Source organism: Danio rerio, chromosome 5, assembly GCF_049306965.1.
Source record: "Danio rerio strain Tuebingen ecotype United States chromosome 5, GRCz12tu, whole genome shotgun sequence".
NCBI classification, from domain to species: Eukaryota; Metazoa; Chordata; class Actinopteri; order Cypriniformes; family Danionidae; genus Danio; species Danio rerio.
This window is the reverse complement of record NC_133180.1, coordinates 57,188,515-57,211,603: the sequence shown is the minus strand read 5'-3', so window position 1 is coordinate 57,211,603 and position 23,089 is coordinate 57,188,515. Positions and strand designations below refer to the sequence as shown.

The 23,089-nt window shown below is 40.3% G+C and overlaps 1 protein-coding gene and 1 long non-coding RNA gene across 2 annotated transcripts; one reads left to right on the top strand and one right to left on the bottom strand.

The window, feature by feature from the left end:
- The first annotated feature begins 316 nt into the window (after positions 1–316).
- Positions 317–4,212, top strand: LOC141385611 (uncharacterized). The gene is made up of 3 exons (XM_073951448.1): positions 317–589; positions 903–1,309; positions 1,524–4,212. Exon 3 carries the CDS (start codon positions 2,459–2,461, stop codon positions 3,536–3,538), a length of 1,080 nt encoding a protein of 359 aa, XP_073807549.1. The 5' UTR covers positions 317–589; positions 903–1,309; positions 1,524–2,458; the 3' UTR covers positions 3,539–4,212.
- A 1,809-nt stretch (positions 4,213–6,021) lies between these two features.
- LOC141385609 (uncharacterized) lies at positions 6,022–23,089 on the bottom strand. The gene is made up of 2 exons (XR_012406367.1): positions 20,768–23,089; positions 6,022–18,667 (listed from the first exon to the last, which is right to left on the bottom strand). It is a non-coding gene; the product is annotated as an uncharacterized lncRNA (long non-coding RNA).

The following is a 23,089-nucleotide window of genomic DNA, read 5'->3' as shown; positions in this document are numbered from 1 at the left end:
TTGTTATGTTCCAGGCCATTACACATAACATTACAGAAGATGTCTGGACTTTCATAATTCTAAATATCTGCTACAGATCATTGATCGCAAAACATTTATTGTGATGTAAGTGAAATTACATTATACATATTAAAATGAGCAGGTTGGAGAAATAAGTAAATGATAGCGCTTTAAAAAATGAGACTAGTTTAAAAAAAACAAAAACGTGTTACCACGTAAATTGCATGTTAACACAAAAATCACATGTTAATGCTTACCAACGTTCCTGCCTTAAAATAAACGAGTTTGAGCCACTATTTTATTTTTATTTTTTTATATATAACATTTTAACAGTACAAAAACATACAGGCCAGGGGGTAAGCATAAATCAAATACAAATATACAAAATGTACATATGTAATAATCAAATAAATACATTATAGTGTTCACAAAGTTTTTAAGTGCGTAGGGCTTTCTTATTTAGACAGTCTCTACTAAGATACTACTAATATATAAGCATAATTCAGTCATCAACACCTTAAAATAGGGTTCCCCTTCGGTTGGGGAACTTCAGTGCTATACAGTGCATTTGATCTTTGGGAAAATCCACGTATGGGAGGATTCGGTTCAGAAGCCGCTTGTCTGAAAGACTATTGAATGGGCCAATTAATTGGCCGGCGTAAGCTTGCGCAGGTGTGCTGCATTGCCAATTATCCCAGCATATAAGCACACCTGGAGCGAGCAAACGGCATCCTTTTCGCTTCAGAGACTTTCTGATCGAGTCGATGAAGGTTCCTCCTGCTGTGATCCAGCGATTCTGAGCAAACGAGAGCATTCTCCCGGTCCAGAGTGTGTACACGCAGCGGCAGACGGTCGAGCTGGGTTTCTCCCTTGCCTGGCGTTCTTTGGGTCCGGTCCTCCAGAGCGGTGCGTATAAAGTTGTAAACTATACAGAAAGAGCAACACAGTAGTGCAGCACGTCCTTTTTGAATAGCAGAATTTCACGTCCTGTGCGTTTCTGGATGCGGTGGTTTCCTGTCCTCTGATGATGGGCACGGGCACTGCATTGCATGCCTGGGGGGTCCAGCATGTTAATGCGCTGCTCGCGGGCAGTTCATGTCGTCATTGCGATGCCATGACTGTTGCGCAGTAAAGATCCTTTGCAAAAGGGCGAGCCACCCCAGTTGTCCCCTGCTCTGCAGCGGGCACTCGGGCAGATCTGAGGGTTTCAGCGAGAGATAATCCATCCCCCACGGGCCCCCCGGACCTCTCGCTCCTCCAAGCGCTACACCCAAGCTTCGGGCGGGGGAAGCAATCCGTCTAACAGATGGTAGCCCTTACGCTCGATGACACTGGAGACCAGACGTCCACCGCGGCATCGGAGGGTGGGCTTTCATTGTCCGATGATGATCCAGACCTGCTCACCCCCTCCGGGCAGGTGAGTGCTGTCAAAACAGATCCTGAAATGGACATGTTAGCCATGCTTTCCAGGGCTGCTTTGGCCGTGGGTTGGAGGTGCACAGTAGGCTCACGCAGTCTTGAAGGGCACTTTTTTCTGCTCGTGCTGCGTGTCCCTCCACCCTCACCACTCTTGACAGTGGAACAGCCAGAGGGTATGTGGCGATTCCTCAGGTTGAGTGCGCGATGGCGGTCAATCCACGCGGCGCCTCTTCTTGGCGGGGTCCGCCTTGTCTCCCATCCAAAGCCTGTAAGTTATCTGCCTCCCTCGGAGCTAGAGCTTACAAGGCTGCGGGCCAGGCTGCTTCCGCCTTGCATGCGATAGCCACCTACCAGCGCTACCGAGCGCAGGCGCTGGCCGAGCTGCATGAGGGTGGGTCCAACCCAGGCTTATGAGCTTCGCACCGCCGCCGACTAAGCTCTTCGGACCACTAAGTCCGCTGCGTGTGCGTTGGGGAGGACAATGTCCACACTAGTGATCCAGGAGCGCCACCCCCAGCTGATATGCGCAAAGTCGACAAAGTTTGCTTTCTTGACTTTCCCCATATCCCAAGCAGGCATGTTCGGCGACACCGTCTGTGAATTCACCCAGGAATTCGAGGCGGTGAGAGAGCAGTCTGATGAGTGATGTCTTATTGGCGGTCCGTAAGCCCGCTCCGCCCGCCGTGCCATTCGTTCCTGCTCCTCGCCGAAGGCGCCCGCCTACGAGAGCTGCACCGTCCCCGCACACACCTCTGGCGAAGCGAGTGCGTCGAGCACCTCGGAAGCAGGCAGCCCCCCCTGCCCAGAATGCTGCTAAGTCCAGCAACGTCCCTGGGACAGGCCATCTGGAGAAGAGGGAACTCACGAGCGCTGGGGGGACGGTCTCCTTTCCCTCAACCCTCCAGCCCCCTCTCCGGAGTCAGGGTGCGGAGCCAGAGCGAATCGCTCTCCTCCAGCTCTTCCATGGGACCCTCGCGCTTCTCGGATCAGCACACCCACTACGCGCTGCCCCACCGCTGGTACGTCAGAGATTGTAGCGATGACTCCATTAGCGAGGGCTCTGCCTGCCTGGTTAGTGCGGGCCAGCCCCTCGCGGTGGCTCATATGCACAATCAGACTCGGTTACGCGATTCAGTTCGCGAAGCGGCCCCCCAATTTCACGGGCGTGTATTTCACCAGGGTCAACCCCCTGTCCGCCCCTGTCTTGCGAGAGGAGATTGCTGCCCTCCTGGCGAAGGGTGCAATCAAGCCAGCTCCTCCAGCCGAGATGGAGAGTGGGTTTTTTAGCCCATACTTCATCGTTCCCAAAAAGAGCGGTGGGTCACGACCAATCCTTCTTCTCCGCCTACTAAGGCTTCAGGTCAACCGAGAAAATTGCAAACTCACCCCCGTGCAGAGGATCTCTTTTCTCGGGATGGAGCTGGACTCGATCACCATGGTAGCGCAACTCTCCGAGGAACGCGCTCGCCTGTTGCTGAACTGTCCGAGAGAGCTCGACAGCAAACTAGTGGTTCCACTGAAGTTCTTTCAGAGGCTCCTGGGGCATATGGCATCCGCAGCCGCCGTCACGCCGCTCGGATTGCTCCTTATGAGACCACTTCAGCACTGGCTTCACGATCGGGTCCTAAGACGCCCATGGCACGCGGGCACACAACGGGTCTCTGTTACTGCGCTGTGTTGCCGCGCCCTCAGCCCTTGGAACGACCCCTCGTTCCTACAGGCCGGTGAACCTCTAGAACAGGCGTCCAGCCATGTTGTTGTTTCAACGGATGCTTCCAACACGGGTTGGGGGGCCGTGTGTCGCAGGCATGCAGCGAAGGGTGCCCAGTTGCATTGGCATATCAATCGCCTAGAGCTGTTGGCAGTGTTCCTCGCTCTCCACCGCTTTTTACTGGTGCTGGAGTGGCAACACGTGCTGGTCAGAATGGACAGTACGTCGGCGGCGATGTATATCAACTGCATGGGGGGTATGCGCTCTCGCCGCATGTCTCAGCTCACCCGCCGTCTGCTCCTCTGGAGTCACCCGCGGCTAAAATCGCCTGCTCGCCATTCACGTTCCAGGCACGCTCAATCGTGCAGCATGGAGAATGGAGAATCCACCCCGAGTCTGTTCAGCTGATATGGGTGCGATTCGGGGAGGCCCAGATCGATCTGTTTGCTTCCCCCGAGAACGCTCATTGCCAGTTGTTTTTTCCCTGACCGAAGGCTCTCTCAGCACGGATGCACTGGCCTCGCGCAGTTACTGTGCAAGGTCAGGGAGGACGAGGAACAGGTTCTGCTAAGTTGCGCCCCTTTGGCCCAACCGGACCTGGATATCAGAGCTCTCACTCCTCGCGACGGCCCTCCCCTGGCGGATCCCTTTGAGAGAGGACCTACTCTCTCAGGGACAGGGCACCATCTGGCACCCTCGCCCCGATCTTTGGAACCTCCAAGTGTGGTCCTTAGACGCGAGGAAGACTTAGGTAACCTATCGACTGCGGTGATTAATACCATCACTCAGGCTAGAGCACACTCCACGAGGCGCGCCTACGCCCTGAAGTGGAGTCTATTCACTGAATGGTGCGTCTCTCGCAGAGAAGACCCCCGAAACTGCCAGATCAGTGTTGTGCTCTCTTTCCTTCAAGAAAAGTTGGACAGCAGGCTGTCGCCCTCCACTCTCAAGGTTTACGTGGCCGCCATCTCCTCTTATCATAACGCGGTAGCTGGCGGCACTGTGGGAAACCATAACCTCATCATCCGGTTCCTTAGGGGTGCTAGAGGAATTAATCCATCTCGTCTCCCTCTCATGCCCTCTTGGCATCTCGCCCTCGTTCTCATGAGTTTGCGAGCAGATCCCCTTGAGCCACTCGATTCAGTATCTCTAAGATTTCTGGGTAACGCTTTCTTTTACAACCCGCAAAGTACCGCGTAAGTACAGTGAAATTACAGTGTACTTTTCTGTATGTACTGTGTAAGTATAATGAACGTATGTGTAGGTATAAGGGAACAAACCGTAATGCTTGGGTAATAAGGGGGTAACAACCAGATGTTCATCACGAAAATTACCGCGTAAGTACAGTGAAATAACGGTGTACTTTTCTGTACGTATAGTGTAAGTATAAATAACGTTTACGTAGGTATAAGGGAACAAACTGTAAAGCTTGGGTAATAAGGGGGTAACAACCAGATATTCAGCATGAAAAGTACCGCGGAAGTACAGTGAAATAACGTTGTACTTTTCTTTAAATTGCAAAAGAACAAACCATAATGTTTGCATAATAGAGGAGTAACAATAAGATATTTATCACGCAAAGAACCGCGTAAGTATATTACGTTTACGATGTACTTTTCTTCAAGTATTGTATACATATGAAGAATTATGCAAGGATGGCGACAACCTATTGCTATCTGCAAATGTACTGTACATGCACCTGCGTGAGTACATTAGTACTCTTATTCAGTGCTTGGGTTTTATATGGGGTGTTTAATGAATAAAAGATTTACAGCCTGTGAAATTATGAACCCTTATTGTATACTGTATGTATTTTAAATCTGCAATTCAATATAAAATATATTTTCATACACTACTTACCTTATGTTTACTCGTCGATCTCACCAAAGCCATCAATATCTCCATAAGTCACTATCAACAAATAACTTTGCATGATATAGGCCTAAAGTCAGGGTTCAATGTAGATTAAAACAGGCTCACATCTTTACTGTTGTTGCACAGGGGGCTAACCGTTGCATTTCAGTAAATGTATAGCTGATGCTTTATAGAAAAATGTAGCAATTTGGTCTTCAATCAATAAAAACTGTTGCTGTAGTTTACTCTGTTCTTAGTGTTCACGTATACACTAGTGTGTTAAAGTTCACCTTCTTCCCTCTTTGTTCCCTGTAGTTAAAGGGTAAATACAGTATATGTTCCCTCCTTGTTCCCTGTACTTACAGGGTAAATACCACATTTGAGGGTTGTAAATTAAAGTGAAGCACTGTTCCTCCCTTGCTCCCTGTACTTACAGGGTAAATACCACATTTGAGGGTTGTAAATTAAAGTGAAGCATTGTTCCTCCCTTGTTCCCTGTACTTACAGGGTAAATACCACATTTGAGGGTTGTAAATTAAAGTGAAGCATTGTTCCTCTCTTGTTCCCTCCTTGTTCCCTGTACTTACAGGGTAAATACCACATTTGAGGGTTGTAAATTAAAGTGAAGCATTGTTCCTCTCTTGTTCCCTCCTTGTTCCCTGTACTTACAGGGTAAATACCACATTTGAGGGTTGTAAATTAAAGTGAAGCATTGTTCCTCTCTTGTTACCCCCTTGTTCCCTGTACTTACAGGGTAAATACCACAATTGAGGGTTGTAAATTAAAGTGAAGCATTGTTCCTCCCTTGTTACCTGTAATTAAAGGGTAAATACAACATTTGTTCCCCCCTTGTTCCCTTTAGTTTACAATGTAAAATCTTGAAGGCAGTAAAATAAATATACAAACACACAATATATTTCTTCTTTACTTCGTAACTTTTATTTTAATAAATAAGCATTTTAAAACACTTCATATTAATCAAACATTGTCTTGTCTATCATTGCCTATACTCATTCATTTTCTCTTCGGCTTTGTCCTTTTGTTAATCTGGGGTCGCCACAGTGGAATGAACCACCATCTTATCCAGCATATGTTTTACGCAGTGGATGCCCTTCCAGCTGCAACCCATCTCTGGGAAACATCCATACACACCCATTCACACGCATTCACTACGAACAATTTAGTCTACCCAATTCACCTGTACCGTATGTCTTTGGACTGTGAGGGAAACCGGAGCACCTGGAGGAAACCCACGCGAACGCAGGGAGAACTCCACGCAGAAACGCCAACTGACCCAGCCGAGGCTCGAACCAGCAACCTTCTTGATGTGAGGAAACAGCACTACCTACTGTGCCACTGTGTTGCCACCCAGCTGCAACCCATCACTGGGAAACATCCATACACACTCATTCACACACATACACTACGGACAATTTTAGCTTACCCAATGTCACCACATATTTTTGGACTTGTGGGAGCACCCGGAGGAAACCCACGCTAACATGGGGAGAACATGCAAACTCCACACAGAAATGCCAACTGACCCAGCCGAGGCTCGAACCAGTGACCTTCTTGCTGTGAGGCGATTGTGCTAGCCACTGCGCCTGCCTATACTCAAACAGCAAAATAACACATTATTTCCTTCCCCCTTTTTTTTCTGGCATCTCTTGCTTGGCTTCCTCTTCTGCTCTTCTCAGCTTCCACTGAGGACTCTGATGGTGAGTGGCTGATGAAATCCCATGGGTCTTGCTCTGCATTTATATAAAATATATGAACAGACATAAAGGCTTTTAGTAAGCTATAGACATGTTTATTTTGCTGTTTAATGTGTGTGTGGTGGTTGTCCAACAATTTCACATGCTAAATATTTACAGATACCATATAGAAACTATACATTACTATCAAACAAAAGTACTATCATCAGATCATATGGGAGATTGTGATCATTTATAGTGATAATAATTAAAGCGCAGAGGGGAAAAGGCTTAAATAGTAGGCTACTGTGCTAAAGTCCTAGGCAAACGTTACTAGTAATTAGGGGGGGGGGGGGGGTGGGGGGGTGTTTGATATTTTCTGTAGCATGCCAGTTTGATATATCTATTTACATTTCCAAACATTATTTTTGTCATTTACTTTGCTGTAATTAACGTATACAGGGAGAAAATAGTCTGCACAGCGAGTATGACAGCAGCCACAGAGATCTGACCGGATCATTATCCAGTCTGTCTGGAATGACATGAAAAAACTAAATCCAGAGGAACTTTGGCAACATCTCTAAGATGTGCAAAGTAAACGACAGTAAACATTGGTAAATATTCGCTGCTGGCCGTTTAGATTCGGCCATGAACTAGCGTTAATTTTACGCAAAAACAAATGAAACAAAATAAATATAATCAGGTTAATGCACAATTTCTAATCGTAACAGTCGTGTTATTTACTAACAACGATTTACTCACATGTGTTACATGGTGACGAGACGGAGCAATTCCAAACGTACCAAAGGTCTGAGCAAAACCTCGTGGCGTGCTGCTGCAGTTTGATTCGGATCTTTAGAGGCTTCTTGATTCACAACTCGTTTGAATCAACGAATCAGTAGGCGCGTACCTGAAGTGATACAATATCGCGAGATGGATTCAAATGCACACGGAGCTGTCTGTTGTTCTCGCGATGTTTTGATGTCACACTGATCGGTTTGTTGAAGACGAATCGATTCAACTCTCCGTCCTCCATTCCCAGAATTTCCTGTTCACGGCAGTACAAGGACGGCAGCGCGAGGTACATAAAACAAGTATTTTTATGACGTTATGTACATAGAAGTGTTTGTTTAGGTTTTTGTTTCTATCTGATGTTTGTACCTATTTTTAACAATACACCCTTTCCACAATACTGTTATGACGCGTTTAACGATCATCAGCATCTAAAATCCTTGAGTTTTTTATATAATATTTTTTAAGAAATAACATTTGTTTGTATTTACGTATGTATTATATAATATGATTACATGTGCGAGGTGTTTCAAACAGTGTCTATGGACATGAGTAAATTAGAGTAAATTAGATGTTATTTTCTGTTCTTATCAGTTTCACGCAATTTTTTTTCTTTTTCTAATTGTCAAGACAACACCATCATAAAGTTTTCATTTAATTTGAGCAAAGAAGATTGTAAAAAAAAAATGTGTTGTACTTTCCCATTCACTGCGCTGAAATGTAAAAAGGGACCATAACAGTACATCAACCATATTATGATATCTTTCACTTTATTTAGGACTAATGATGGGTTAAGACATGTACTTAATCAAAAACTAACCTTAGGGGTAGTTCACCCAAACGTTACATTTACTTACCATTTAATGAGTAACACAGAATTTAAATATGTACACTGAACTGCAAATAATATTTACTTCTAAGTCTGTAATGCCTGCACATATATTTAAGCCTTTCCCCTTTGCGCTTTAATTATTATCACTATAAATGATCACAATCTCCCATATGATCTGATGATAGTACTTTTGTTTGATAGTAATGTATAGTTTCTATATGGTATCTGTAAATATTTAGCATGTGAAATTGTTGGACAACCACCACACACACATTAAACAGCAAAATAAACATGTCTATAGCTTACTAAAAGCCTTTATGTCTGTTCATATATTTTATATAAATGCAGAGCAGCAAGACCCATGGGATTTCATCAGCCACTCACCATCAGAGTCCTCAGTGGAAGCTGAGAAGAGCAGAAGAGGAAGCCAAGCAAGAGATGCCAGAAAAAAAAGGGGGAAGGAAATAATGTGTTATTTTGCTGTTTGAGTATAGGCAGGCGCAGTGGCTAGCACAATCGCCTCACAGCAAGAAGGTCACTGGTTCGAGCCTCGGCTGGGTCAGTTGGCATTTCTGTGTGGAGTTTGCATGTTCTCCCCATGTTAGCGTGGGTTTCCTCCGGGTGCTCCCACAAGTCCAAAAATATGTGGTGACATTGGGTAAGCTAAAATTGTCCGTAGTGTATGTGTGTGAATGAGTGTGTATGGATGTTTCCCAGTGATGGGTTGCAGCTGGGTGGCAACACAGTGGCACAGTAGGTAGTGCTGTTTCCTCACATCAAGAAGGTTGCTGGTTCGAGCCTCGGCTGGGTCAGTTGGCGTTTCTGCGTGGAGTTCTCCCTGCGTTCGCGTGGGTTTCCTCCAGGTGCTCCGGTTTCCCTCACAGTCCAAAGACATACGGTACAGGTGAATTGGGTAGACTAAATTGTTCGTAGTGAATGCGTGTGAATGGGTGTGTATGGATGTTTCCCAGAGATGGGTTGCAGCTGGAAGGGCATCCACTGCGTAAAACATATGCTGGATAAAATGGTGGTTCATTCCACTGTGGCGACCCCAGATTAACAAAAGGACAAAGCCGAAGAGAAAATGAATGAGTATAGGCAATGATAGACAAGACAATGTTTGATTAATATGAAGTGTTTTAAAATGCTTATTTATTAAAATAAAAGTTACGAAGTAAAGAAGAAATATATTGTGTGTTTGTATATTATTTTACTGCCTTCAAGATTTTACATTGTAAACTAAAGGGAACAAGGGGGGAACAAATGTTGTATTTACCCTTTAATTACAGGTAACAAGGGAGGAACAATGCTTCACTTTAATTTACAACCCTCAAATGTGGTATTTACCCTGTAAGTACAGGGAACAAGGGGGTAACAAGAGAGGAACAATGCTTCACTTTAATTTACAACCCTCAAATGTGGTATTTACCCTGTAAGTACAGGGAACAAGGGGGTAACAAGAGAGGAACAATGCTTCACTTTAATTTACAACCCTCAAATGTGGTATTTACCCTGTAAGTACAGGGAACAAGGAGGGAACAAATACTGTATTTACCCTTTAACTACAGGGAACAAAGAGGGGAGAAGGTGAACTTTAACACACTAGTGTATACGTGAACACTAAGAACAGAGTAAACTACAGCAACAGTTTTTATTGATTGAAGACCAAATTGCTACATTTTTCTATAAAGCATCAGCTATACATTTACTGAAATGCAACGGTTAGCCCCCCTGTGCAACAACAGTAAAGATGTGAGCCTGTTTTAATCTACATTGAACCCTGACTTTAGGCCTATGTCATGCAAAGTTATTTGTTGATAGTGACTTATGGAGATATTGATGGCTTTGGTGAGATCGACGAGTAAACATAAGGTAAGTAGTGTATGAAAATATATTTTATATTGAATTGCAGATTTAAAATACATACAGTATACAATAAGGGTTCATAATTTCACAGGCTGTAAATCTTTTATTCATTAAACACCCCATATAAAACCCAAGCACTGAATAAGAGTACTAATGTACTCACGCAGGTGCATGTACAGTACATTTGCAGATAGCAATAGGTTGTCACCATCCTTGCATAATTCTTTATATGTATACAATACTTGAAGAAAAGTACATTGTGAACTTAATATACTTCTTTGCGTGATGAATATCTAATTGTTACTCCCCTATTATGCAAACATGGTTTGTTCTTTTGCAATTTAAAGATAAGTACAACGTTATTTCACTGTACTTACGCGGTACCTTTCATGCTGAATATCTGGTTGTTACCCCCTTATTACCCAAGCTTTACAGTTTGTTCCCTTATACCTACGTAAACGTTATTTATACTTACACTATACGTACAGAAAAGTACACCGTTATTTCACTGTACTTACGCGGTAATTTTCGTGATGAACATCTGGTTGTTACCCCCTTATTACCCAAACATTACGGTTTGTTCCCTTATACCTACACATACGTTCATTATACTTACACAGTACGTACAGAAAAGTACACTGTAATTTCACTGTACTTACGCGGTACTTTGCGGGTTGTAAAAGAAAGCGTTACCGATTTCTGTCCCTGAAGACAGCTCAGCCGGTCGCGTTGGCCTCCATCAAGAGGGTCGGGGACCTGGAGGCATTTTCGCTCAGTGACTCGTGCCTGGAATTTGGGCCGGATTACTCTTACGTCATCCTGAGACCCCGCCCGGGTTATGTGCCCAAGGTTCCTACCACCCACTTCAGAGATCAGGTAGTGAACCTGCAAGCGCTGCCCCTGGAGGAGGCCCTTTCTTTACTTTGTCCAGTTCGTGCTCTGCGCATTTATGTGGACCGTACTCAGAATTTTAGGTCATCTGAGCAGCTCTTTGTCTGTTATGGCGGTCAACAGCAGGGTAGTGCCGTATCGAAATAAACATTATTCCACTGGATTGTGGATGCTATTTCACTCGCTTATTCGAGTCGAGGTCAGCCGTGTACCCCGGGAGTGCGTGCACACGCTACTCGAAACGTTGCATACTCTTGGGCGCGTGTACGGGGTGCCTCTCTAACAGACATCTGTAGAGCTGCGGGCTGGGCGACACCCAACACATTTGCAAGGTTTTACAATCAGCGAGTGGAGCCGGTTTCCTCAAGGGTATTAGGTAACCCTTTGGTGATTGAGGAAACAACTCGGTAGGGTGTTGAAACACGCTTGCTGCGTCATTCTTCCTAACACGGAGATACGTGTGCCTTTTTATCTGTTAGTAAAGTTCCCCGTCAGGTGAGCCCTGCAGATTCCTCCGTGGCCCCCAGCTAGATGCTCACGACTTCCCAAACAATATATCTAAATCCGTAAGACTTCTGTTGAGGTAGGATAAATTAGGGCCAGGGACACGTTGGAGGACCACACCTCCCATGATGTGGGTGCGTCACGCTTGCTTGACTATCCCCTACTCGGGGGCGTTGGTAAGGTGCAGTCATTATGGCGCTTTCCATAGTTTTCCCATACGTGGATTTTCCCAAAGATCAAATCCACTGTATAGCACAGAAGTTCCCCAACCAAATGGGAATATTCAAGGTTACAGAAGTAACCCTTCGTTCCCGAGGAGGGGAACGGAAGTGCTATACTCCGTCGCCATAATGACTGTCCCTTAGCTGTTTGAAAGTCTCTTTAACTTAAAATGATGGCGTTTACTCGCTCCAGGTGTGCTTATATGCTGGGATAATTGGCAATGCAGCACACCTGCACAAGCTTACGCTGCCAATTCATTGGCCCGTTCAATACTCTTTCAGACAAGCGGCTTCTGAACCGAATCCTCCCATACGTGGATTTTCCCAAAGATCAAATCCACTGTATAGCACTTCCATTCCCCTCCTCGGGGAAGGAAGGGTTACTTCTGTAACCTCGAACGTTTCTTATTGGTAAATTCACATTTGTGAATGTAAAATTTTGTTAGCAAAACAATTAAATTAATTAAATAAAAATTTATTTTCTCTTGAAAAGGGTACATAGAAATGCCAAAAAGTACATTTTCCAACAACAATGATAGAGGTTTAGAACACTGTAATTTGTTATTAATAAATTTTTGCACCTCACTCCATAAGTTGCCTGAGTATGCGCAAGGCCAAAATAAGTGTAATGCAGTCTCCTCATATTGATTACAAAAAATACAATTTATTTCAATCACACTTTTAAATTTTTGTAAATAATGTTTTGCAGAATAAAATCTGTGGAGAAGTTTTAAGATATTTCTTTAATTTTATTTCTAACATGGTATTTCTTTTATAAAGTCATCTGAGCTCAATGATCAGGTTTGTATCAAAATCCGAGGGCAAATCTGCGCCCTTAGCGGTTTATCATAAACTTTTCATCGCTCATTTTTCCCATGATTGACAGCAAGAACGAACACAGAAACGTTAATGCTGCATGTTCAAAATAATCAAAAACACCAAATATGATGAATTTTTGTAGCATTTTCTAAAATAATACATTCAGTGTTACTTGTACGGTTTCTCAGAGCTGTCAAAACACCTCTAAAAAAGGATTTTTCGGACATATTTGTACACATGTACATCACTGTAACCCGTTTTATTCAAGAGCATTTGAGCTGGTTTTTAGTGCTTAGCTCTTTCATTTTCATTTTGTTCAAAATATATTTTACTCGCTTGATTAAATCCCATTTTGTTATTTAACCTTTTTAATTTTATGCAACAGTCAATTTGCATGTTAATTTGCAATGAAGAAAATGAAATAATGTATTTTTTGCATGCTGATTTTTGTGAAATGGTGATTATAGGTCTTTAAAATCACCTTGCAATTTTGAAATCATAGCTTTTTTGCTTTGAGTATAGGCTATTCAGTTCAAAAGAGTGGAGTTTTAGCTTTTATAAAGTTTGCTGTGTATATAACATTTTGAATTATTTATAATTATTGGCCTATATATATCGGCTATCGGCCGCCAAGTCTGAAGAATTATGGGTTATCGGTATCGGCCACAAAATCCATATCGGTGCATTTCTAATTTTTTTGGTAACAGCCACACTTTTTTTTTCCACCAAATCAGTTGTCCCTTTAATAAAGACATCCAATAAAATTGAATATAAGGTACAATAATAAGTTCTCTTTGGAAAATAGTATGGATAGCCTTATTATTACGCTTGGTATATATAGTAAAACAGGTTTTGCTCACATAGATTTGGTGATATCAAAAGAAAATGCTTCTGAAGCATGGACTTGATTAATCCCTCTAAATTACATATGAACCCCTGAAGAAATTGAACTTGAATTGAATTAATAACAGTTAAAAACTCTTGTTGGTAATTGAGATTTTGTAATAAGAGAGGAATTCATTGTAAGGGAAGAGTATACCTTCTTTAACTGACTAACTAGATTAATTTTGTTTTTAAACCTATTATTTAAAAAAAAAAAAAGATATTTGCAATTGTATAAAATGTGTCTATTATTCCAAATGAAATAGTGATGTGGGGAGAAATTATGCTTATATATTAACGACCATGATAGGAGCACTTGTCTGTGGAAGGCAGATAATTTAACTGGGATTTTGTATATATTGTAATTACACATCAAAATAAAATTATGACCACCAATATTTGAAAAGACCTCATGGGGGATAAAATTCCAAATAGAATTGTTTTTTTTTTTTTTAAATGGTGTTTAATCCAATTAACCTTAAAGGTGTGGTTCATAGTGGTGAAGTCTAGGAAATTAAGGTCACCATTCTCATATGAATTCATAATTAAAGTCTTTTTAATGTAATGAGTTTGACTTTTCCATAGAAAATCAAATAGCATTTTATCTATATCTTTATTACTGTGGGTATAGAGATATAACACTAAAGAGGCATTTGTAAGTCTGGCTATACCTTCAGCCTTTGTAAGGAGAGCTCTCCCCTTAAGAGAGAGGTCTCTCTGAAGCAAAAAAATGTAACCTTTTTTTTGTTTTATCAATTAATAGGTTAAAATTAAGCGAACATCTTCTCAATTGGTCTTTAACAATAATAATTCCTAGTATGTTACCCTAGTTTTTATAGAAATGTTACATATATTATTAACATCACTTTCTTTAACAGCCATCAGTCCACATTTATTAATATTTTAGTACAGACCAGATGCACAGGAAAAATTGTTAATTATTTTAATCGCAGTTGGAATTTGGTCACTATTTTTCAAAAAGAGGGTTGTATCATCAGCTAAATGACTTAAAATAACTTCTCTATTCGCAATTGAGATACCATTAAGGGTGCAGCATACAGTCCATAGGTAAAACTACTTATTGAGGTGGTAACGCTTTCTTTTACAAACCGCAAAGTACCGCGTGAGTACAGTGAAATAACAGTGTACTTTTCTGTATGTACTGCATAAGTATAATGATTGTATTTGTAGTTATAACGCCTGTTTCACACCGCAAGCGTCAGCGGCACATGAGCAGAGCGTGAGCAGCGCGTATGTCGAGCAGTAGCAGAACGCAGGCGTTTGCCTTTCACACCAGCTGCGTATGCAGCGCGCAGCTCTTCGGCAGCTGCTGCAGAGATCAACCTATCTCTGTCTATTCTATCTAGTTACCCATGTCTCTCTATATACAAATACACTTTTTAAACTTTTCATCTGCACCAAGGCCCCTCCTATGCTGTTTCTTTAACCTGCAAATGTTTATTTTACAATTTTATAATCAAATAGTACTGTATGCTTCTCAAGCTATATGAGAAGTGTCTACAGTCAGAGGACAATCGCCTGTGATATCATGTCATTTGTTTTTTGATTATCAGGTTGCTGTAGACCTAGTTATAATAATATTTATACAATATACTTATAATGATATTTATACATGATCAAACTAGTGTTACTTTCTCTGCTTCAATGATGTCCAGCGGCAGAATAACAGCTCGTTAATTCATGCTCGTGCAGAGGATGAGACAGACAAAAGTAACCAATGCATGCCATTCTTTTACTTATTTTCGTGTTGTCAGATTCACAGTGCAAACAGCTCCCGGTAGGAATAATTCAAGTGAACAGAAAACAAAGCCGAAACTTTCAAAAGCCGAAACAAAGAAAACTTTCTTGCTCTGCTCAGCTGCACAGAACACAGCGAGCTCACATAACCCAGCATGCGTGTCAAACTACACTACCCACAATACACTTCGCTATGGACTACAAATCCCGTAAATATTCTATTTCCCCTCTCCTACAACACTAGTGTGCAACTTAAGCAAAACTGATACTAAATTGTTTTACATTTGGTTTTGTAGTTCGGGCCTAAATAAATGTTTGTTGCCGTTTTTAATCGTTTTAAGTTCATTTGAATGACTATATATAAAACATTTGACTTTATTAACGCATTTATTGGGTATAATTGCTACTTTTTACTGTCATTCAATGTGTTTTGGTCATTATCAATGCACTGTCACTTTAATTGAGCGTGAGCAGCGCATTAAAAATAGATGTGTCTTGTGATACCTACTGCGCCACCGTGCTGGCCTCCCTATACTCAAACAGCAAAATAACACATTATTTCCTTCCCCCTTTTTTATGGCATCTCTTGCTTGGCTTCCTCTTCTGCTCTTCTTCTCAGCTTCCACTGAGGACTCTGATGGTGAGTGGCTGATGAAATCCCATGGGTCTTGCTGCTCTGCATTTATATAAAATATATAAACAGACATAAAGGCTTTTAGTAAGCTATAGACATGTTTATTTTGCTGTTTAATGTGTGTGTGGTGGTTGTCCAACAATTTCCCACACTAAACATTTACAGATACCATATAGACACAATACAGTACTATCAAACAAATCTATTATCATCAGATCATATGGGAAATTGTGATAATTTATAGTCATAATAATTAAAGCACAGTAGGCTACTGTGCTGAAGTCTTAAGCAGGTTGCACACCAGAAGCGCCGCTCGGCGCCACGACACACCGCGCACATGACAGTTTAAAGTATCACACACCAGACGCGCACATTCGCATGATATTTAACATGAAACTAATGAGATGGCGCTCTGTGGTGCGGCTGAAATATGAACTTTGTCCTGAGTCGTGGCTGGGTGCCGCCGACTTGCGGCGCCGGTGTGTGTGCCCTGACAGAAACCTATGTTCAGAATTCTAAAATGCGTGGCGCGCCGCCGAGCAACGCTTCTGGTGTGTGACCTGCTTTAGCCTAACGTTAGTAGTGGGGGGGGTGGCATTTATTGATATTTTCTGTAGCATGCCAGTTTGATATATCAATTTACATTTCCAAACATTATTTTTGTCATAAACTTAGCTGTAATTAACGTATACAGGGAGAAAATAGTCTGCACAGTGAGTATGACAACAGCCACAGAGATCTGACCTGATCATCATCCAGTCTGTCTTCAATGACAGGAAGAAAGTAAATCCAGAGGAACTTTGGCAACATCTCTAAGATGTGCAAAAAAAAAACTAAGTAAACGACAGTAATCATTGGTAAATATTCGCTGCTGGTCGTTTAAATTCGGCCATGAACTAACGTTAATGTTACGCTAAAACAAATGAAACAAAGTAAATATAATCTGGTCAATGCACAATTTCTAATCGTAACAATGGCCTTATTTACTAACAACGATTTACTCACATGTGTTACATGGTGACGAGACAGAGCAATTCCAAACGTCCCAAAAGTCTGAGCAAAACCTTGTGGCGTGCTGTTGCAGTTTGATTCATATCTTTTGAAGCTTCTTGATTCACAACTCGTTTGAATCAACGAATCAGTAGGCACGTACCTGAAGTGATCCAATATCGTGAGATGGATTCAAATACACACGGAGCTGTCTGCTGTTCTCGCGATGTTTTGATGTCACACTGATCGGTTTGTTGAAGACAAATCGATTCAACCATACGTCCATTCCCAGAATTTCCTGTTCACGGCAGTACAAGGATGGCAGCGCGAGGTAAATAAAACAAGTTTTTTTTTTTTTTTTTTGTTCATAGAAGTGTTTGTTTCTATCTGATGTTTGTACCTATTTTTAACAATTAGACCCTTTTAACAATACTGTTATGACGTGTTTAACGATCATATGCATCTAAAATCCTTGAGTTTTTAATATGATTTTTAATAAAATAACATTTGCATTAACGTAATTAGATAATATGATCACATGTGCATATGGATGTTTCTCAGAGATGGGTTGCAGCTGGAAGGGCATCCACTGCGTAAAACATATGCTGGATAAGTTGGTGGTTCATTCCACTGTGGCGACCCCAGATTAACAAAGGGACAAAGCCGAAGAGAAAATAAATGAGTATAGGCAATGATAGACAAGACAATGTTTGATTAAGATGAAATGTTTTAAAATGCATATTTATTAAAATAAAGGTTACAAAGTAAAGAAGAAATATATTGTGTGTTTGTATATTTATTTTACTGCCTTCAAGATTTTACATTGTAAACTAAAAAGAACAAGGGGGAAACAAATTTTGTATTTACCCTTTAACTACAGGGAACAAGGGAGGAACAACATTTCACTTTAATTTACAACCCTCAAATGTGGTATTTACATTTAAGTACAGGGAACAAGGGGGGAACAAGAGAGGAACAATGCTTCACTTTAATTTACAACCCTCAAATGTGGTATTTACCCTTTAAGTACAGGGAACAAGGGGGGACGAAGGAGGAACAATGCTTCCCTTAAATTTACAACCCTCAAATGTGGTACTTACCCTTTAAGTACAGGGAACAAGGAGGGAACAAATACTGTATTTACCCTTTAACTACAGGGAACAAGGAGGGAAGAAGCTGAACTTCAACACACTAGTGTATACTTGAACACAGTAAAATCATGAGTAAAATTTACTCAGTTCAGAGAACATTTGGTCTCTCTCTAAATTGAGCAAAATTTACTCAGCAGCAGAGTTAAAGTTAATGAGACAAGGATGGCGATAATTAAGTGATGGTTGAGCACTGATGATGAACACCTGCTGTTAATAAGCAGAAACAGAAGAGAAACACAAAACTACATCTACCTTCAGTCACAGCCGTACATAAAATAAACTAAATAAAACGCATAAAATCTTTCAAAATCTCAGCAGTGCATCATTAAGCAACTTCACAAACAGCAGCTTTACTTATTAACAACCTGTTTGGCCTTATTCCTGCCACGCTCTACAAAATTACATAGAGTGATAATATTAAGAATTAAATAAGGCATTTTTTACAACAACAATAAAAAAAATAAATAAATAAAAAAAAACACTTTGTGTTTAAGCTGTCACCATTTAGGAGAACAGGGGGCTGTTCCAGAAAGCAGGTTATGTGACATACCCGGGTAAGTTTGAGAGTAAGTAGGAACATAACCTCAGCTTTGGTTCCAAAATCGGAGGTATCTTCTGGGTATGTTAAGTAGCCATAGCAACTTACTCTCTGAAGATAACCTGCTCCGGAGCAGGTTATGTTCAGAGAGTAAGTTGCTATGTTCCAGAGTTAGTCTGTTTCAGAGAGTTTACTGAGCATTGCGTGCTCTTTTGATGAGAATATTTATGGATGTGGACGCACAGATACAAGTTTTTTCATTGTGAGAGGGTTTTAAGAGCGTAATTTTTTTCATAACCAAATTTATAATGTTAATGTATTTAACAAACCTTTTTGAAATCAAATGTGACAAACCGCTGGTCTGGGCTTACCATAAAAAACATTCAGTGCAGCTCTTTGTATTCGCGTCAGGGCATTTTAGGCAACTGTACAATGTGGCAGTATTACCACCTGTACAGTATGCCTGGCACTGAACTGTTTTTTACGCTTTTGTACAGTTACTTGGTCATAAATCACTGCATATCATTGCACAGTTAATTCAGAGCACAGCAATAGTGTAGTGGACAGTGCGTCGTTAATGATCAACGGAGCTCATAGCGGAGTGAGGTCGAATCTAGCAGGAAAATATATCTATAATTTAAGATGTAGGACGTCGTTCATATGTATAAATTCATGCACATACACCTACATTTTTTAATATGATATTTTTTTCAGGGTTTCCAAATGCTTGTGTGCATTATTTGCAGCCGGCTTTAAAGCTCCATCAGTCACTAAAGGACACTGATAATATGAAATCTGTCCATAGTATAAATGTGCAGGCACAACTTAATTTTCTGTCCTCAATCTTTTGGTGTTTCAACTATTAAACTCATTACTGCTTCCACTTACCAGCTCATATGTGATGATCCCACCTCATCACTATATGTTGAGGCTAAATGGCTGATTATCAGGATGTAATGATTCAAGTTTATAATACAAATATAGTTAAAAAAAACAAAGCAAATGTTGCTTTACACAATGTTTATTTGTATTATATTTGTATTATACAATAGAATCATTACTGGGCACTACATTGTTACTTCCTGTAGGACAAAAGATACCCTTTTCTGCCTCATACGATGACACCCTACCTGCAGCCTGACCCAGAGGAAATCTCAGTGACCCAAGCTGACAAAAGAGATGGAAGAGTGCTAAGAAATGTAATTTGTCAAAAAACTGTTTAATCAAATATTTTGGTCAGTTAATTTCTTAATTTCCTGAAATAAAATTAATGATTTTTTACACTGCTTTATACACGCACCTTTCAACGTGTAACATATTTTCCATATACATTTCTCACCTTAAGGTGATGCTCATGTGACTTTATTTATATTTGAAGATGGACCTAATAAAGCTACTTTAGAATATATATATATATATATATATATATATATATATATATATATATATATATATATATATATATATATATATATATATAAAAGATTTTGTGATCCAAGAGTAATATTCAAATATGGAAAAGTGCAGACAAATTCTTACACTGCTTGTTAGTTTAAGCAGAAGGAACTTCGTCTGCATGCAAAATAAAAAGCATAAAAAGAACCTAAAACTACCTGACAACAATTACTTACAACAGTTACATATTGTGTGGTTTAAGTCAAAAACTCAACCACTGATGAGCCTTTATTAAAGGACACAGCAGCTCCTCTAACTGGTGGCCCACAGAAGTTAGACAGGCCTCTTTCTATTAGCTGCATGACAGAAAGAATATTCTAGAGTGTTAAATACAGAGCTCCAGTAATTAAATATTACCTTTTAGGAGAATGTTTCTGTGTTTAATGACTTTGGACAGAGTTCTAGCTCCAGAAAGATTACTATTTCTATAAGCCTTATTAGTCAATACACATATTGTGGCCTTAAGAAATTAATGGCAATAAAAATAAATGCATGAATGGTTACACAACATACTCAAAAGGATGTTAAAGAGAAGTTTAATTGTTCGTTACAATGAATAAAATGGAGGGTGGCATGTGTAATTTAATGAACTAACAAACTTTCTTATTATTTATTTTTTCTTTTCTTATCTATTTCTTATTATTTATTTCTTTCTTTCGTTGAAGCAGATGTGTAATCTCTGTGATTAAAACCTCCACCTCTACCTCTGTAAAGTGCGTTGCCCTTTTTTTTCTCACTGTGACTTTCTATGGTTACTCTTGAATTCGACGATCTACTGAAAATGCCTTCAGGTGTGGGCCGTGCACGCGCATTAACCCGCGGTTATCTTCAGGAGGTTGATTTACTAACTAGTAACTAACTCTTATCACCTGTTTTGGAACCAACATAACATCGCGGTAAGCAGGTTTTGGGTAAATCAACCGAGAGTTTAGGGTTTAGCAGATGGTAAGTTAACCCAGCTTTCTGGAATACCCCCCAGTAGTTGCTTTACTTGGACTCTGACTCGATTCCTAATATTTGTTGCTCTTTGTTTGCAAAACAGTGTATGATGGCAAATGTTGTATAAAGAGAGCAAATGCGCTCTGGATTATTGAATCTGGTGGTTTGGTCAATGGTCAAATCAGTAAAATTGGTTTTCACCTATTCAATTTAAATAACGTATCACAAAAGGAGCACTGTGTTAAGAAAATGGAGCTCACCAATACTTTTATCAGATCATATAACACATTGAACATCTAAAACACAAAGACAAAGAATCAGAGTATGCTTCTCAACTATGTTTTTATTTTTTCCTACAGTGCATGCTGGGAACTACAGATGAATGTTGTATGATTGTCTTACCATGCACTGCAGCCAAAAATAAATAAAACTCTAACCACTGATGAGATAGATACGCTGATTATGGATGTCGGATGTCTCTAAATTGATTCAGATGCTCAGTGTGTTTAAAAAAAAAATATTAAACCACAGCTGAGGTCCATTCTCCTAATAAACACTGCATTTTGTTTCTTATGTGATAAACCATCAAGTAAATATAATTTGAAAAGTCAAACATAATCATAATAAGCATAGTTACTCTTATGAAGAAAGATTCAACACAGGATCAGTCAACTTAATCACATTTGCTCTCTTTAAACTTCTCATAGCAAGTAAAGAAAAATTACCATTAGAAATCGAGTCCAAGTAAATCAACCACTTTTTCCTTGATGGTGACATCAGGGTAAAAAAACAAAAAATGTTTTTTTTTTTTTGTGTGTAAAATGTAAAGAACTAAAGCAGTTATTTCTCAATGAATCTCATATGGACTTTTGTGAACATCTGACAGAAACAAAGTCAATCAGGTAACCAATGAGCAAAGCTGCTGCTGCTTCTCTTGTTTCTGCTTATTAACAGCAGGTGTTTATCATCAGTGAGCAATCATCACTTAATTAAACCCATCATTATCCCATAACTTTAACTCTGCTGCTGAGTAAATTTTACTCAATTTAGAGAGGGACCAAGTAACTGTAAAACTAAGTAAATTTTACTCTGAGGATTTTACTGTGTAGTTTTGTTGTTGTGGGCCAAACAAATATGTTTTAACTTAAACATTTTTCAATTGTTTAAGTTCATTTGATTGACAATGTAAAATCTTTTAGCTACATGTAAGGTTTCATTGTTGAGTTAAACATGTTTTTTAAGGGTCTCTGACACATTGCCTTTATAATTTATCTTTGTTTTATTAATCAATATTAACTGTGTGCGTCAGCCAGCAGTTTTTTTGTTCATTATTTATTAGGCTCCCTCAAAACACACATGCACCCACATTTCCAGTGTGGATTATAATTTTATTTTAATAATGAATAAAAAAAAATTCGTATTTTAATTTGTCAACTCTCGTTATTCCCTATATATGGCTTTTGTGCTTTTATAGAATGGGAGTTGGTAAACCTATTCAAGGGCATGCACAGATTTTCAATACTTTATTATTATTAAAATTTTCCATATCTGCAATGCCTGTATTTTGGTGCTCGCTGCAGAGCCATTTGAGCAGAGCTGAGCTCCAGCGAGGGGGAGCATGAGCTCTCGGTCCTCCTCCTGTAAGCTGTTTTAATGCGTACACCAACCCCACCCCTAACCCTACCCCCAGTGACATCACTCGTAGAAGAAGTGCAAAAAAAGGTGGAACTCATGCTCAAGCTCCCCCTCGCTGGAGCTCAGCTCGCCCAAATGGCTCTGCAGCGAGCACCACTTGCATTTTTTTTGCAGTCCACATAGAATCCAACATGGAAATCCTTTTTTCCTTTATTGGCATTGATTGTTTTGAAATTCAAATGGCATTAACATGCCTGTGTTTTAATTTCTGTAATAAATATGGCTGTCAAGCTAGGATCTTGATGGTTTATTGTGGGCATGTTGTTTACATGAAGAAATATGTGTTACAAGTTAAACAGAAATTCTAATAATGAATTATATTTTGAATTTAAAAAGTATTTGTCTTGCGTTTACATTAATTTTACACTCGAATAGCCGAAATTACAAGTTTCAGTCTTTTAAATGCGATTAATTTTTTTTTAAAAGTCTGATTAATTAGTTATT

What these genes read in the sequence shown, in the direction of transcription:
- LOC141385611 (XM_073951448.1), top strand. Translation starts at nt 2,459, where the DNA reads ATGACTCCATTAGCGAGGGCTCTGCCTGCCTGGTTAGTGCGGGCCAGC.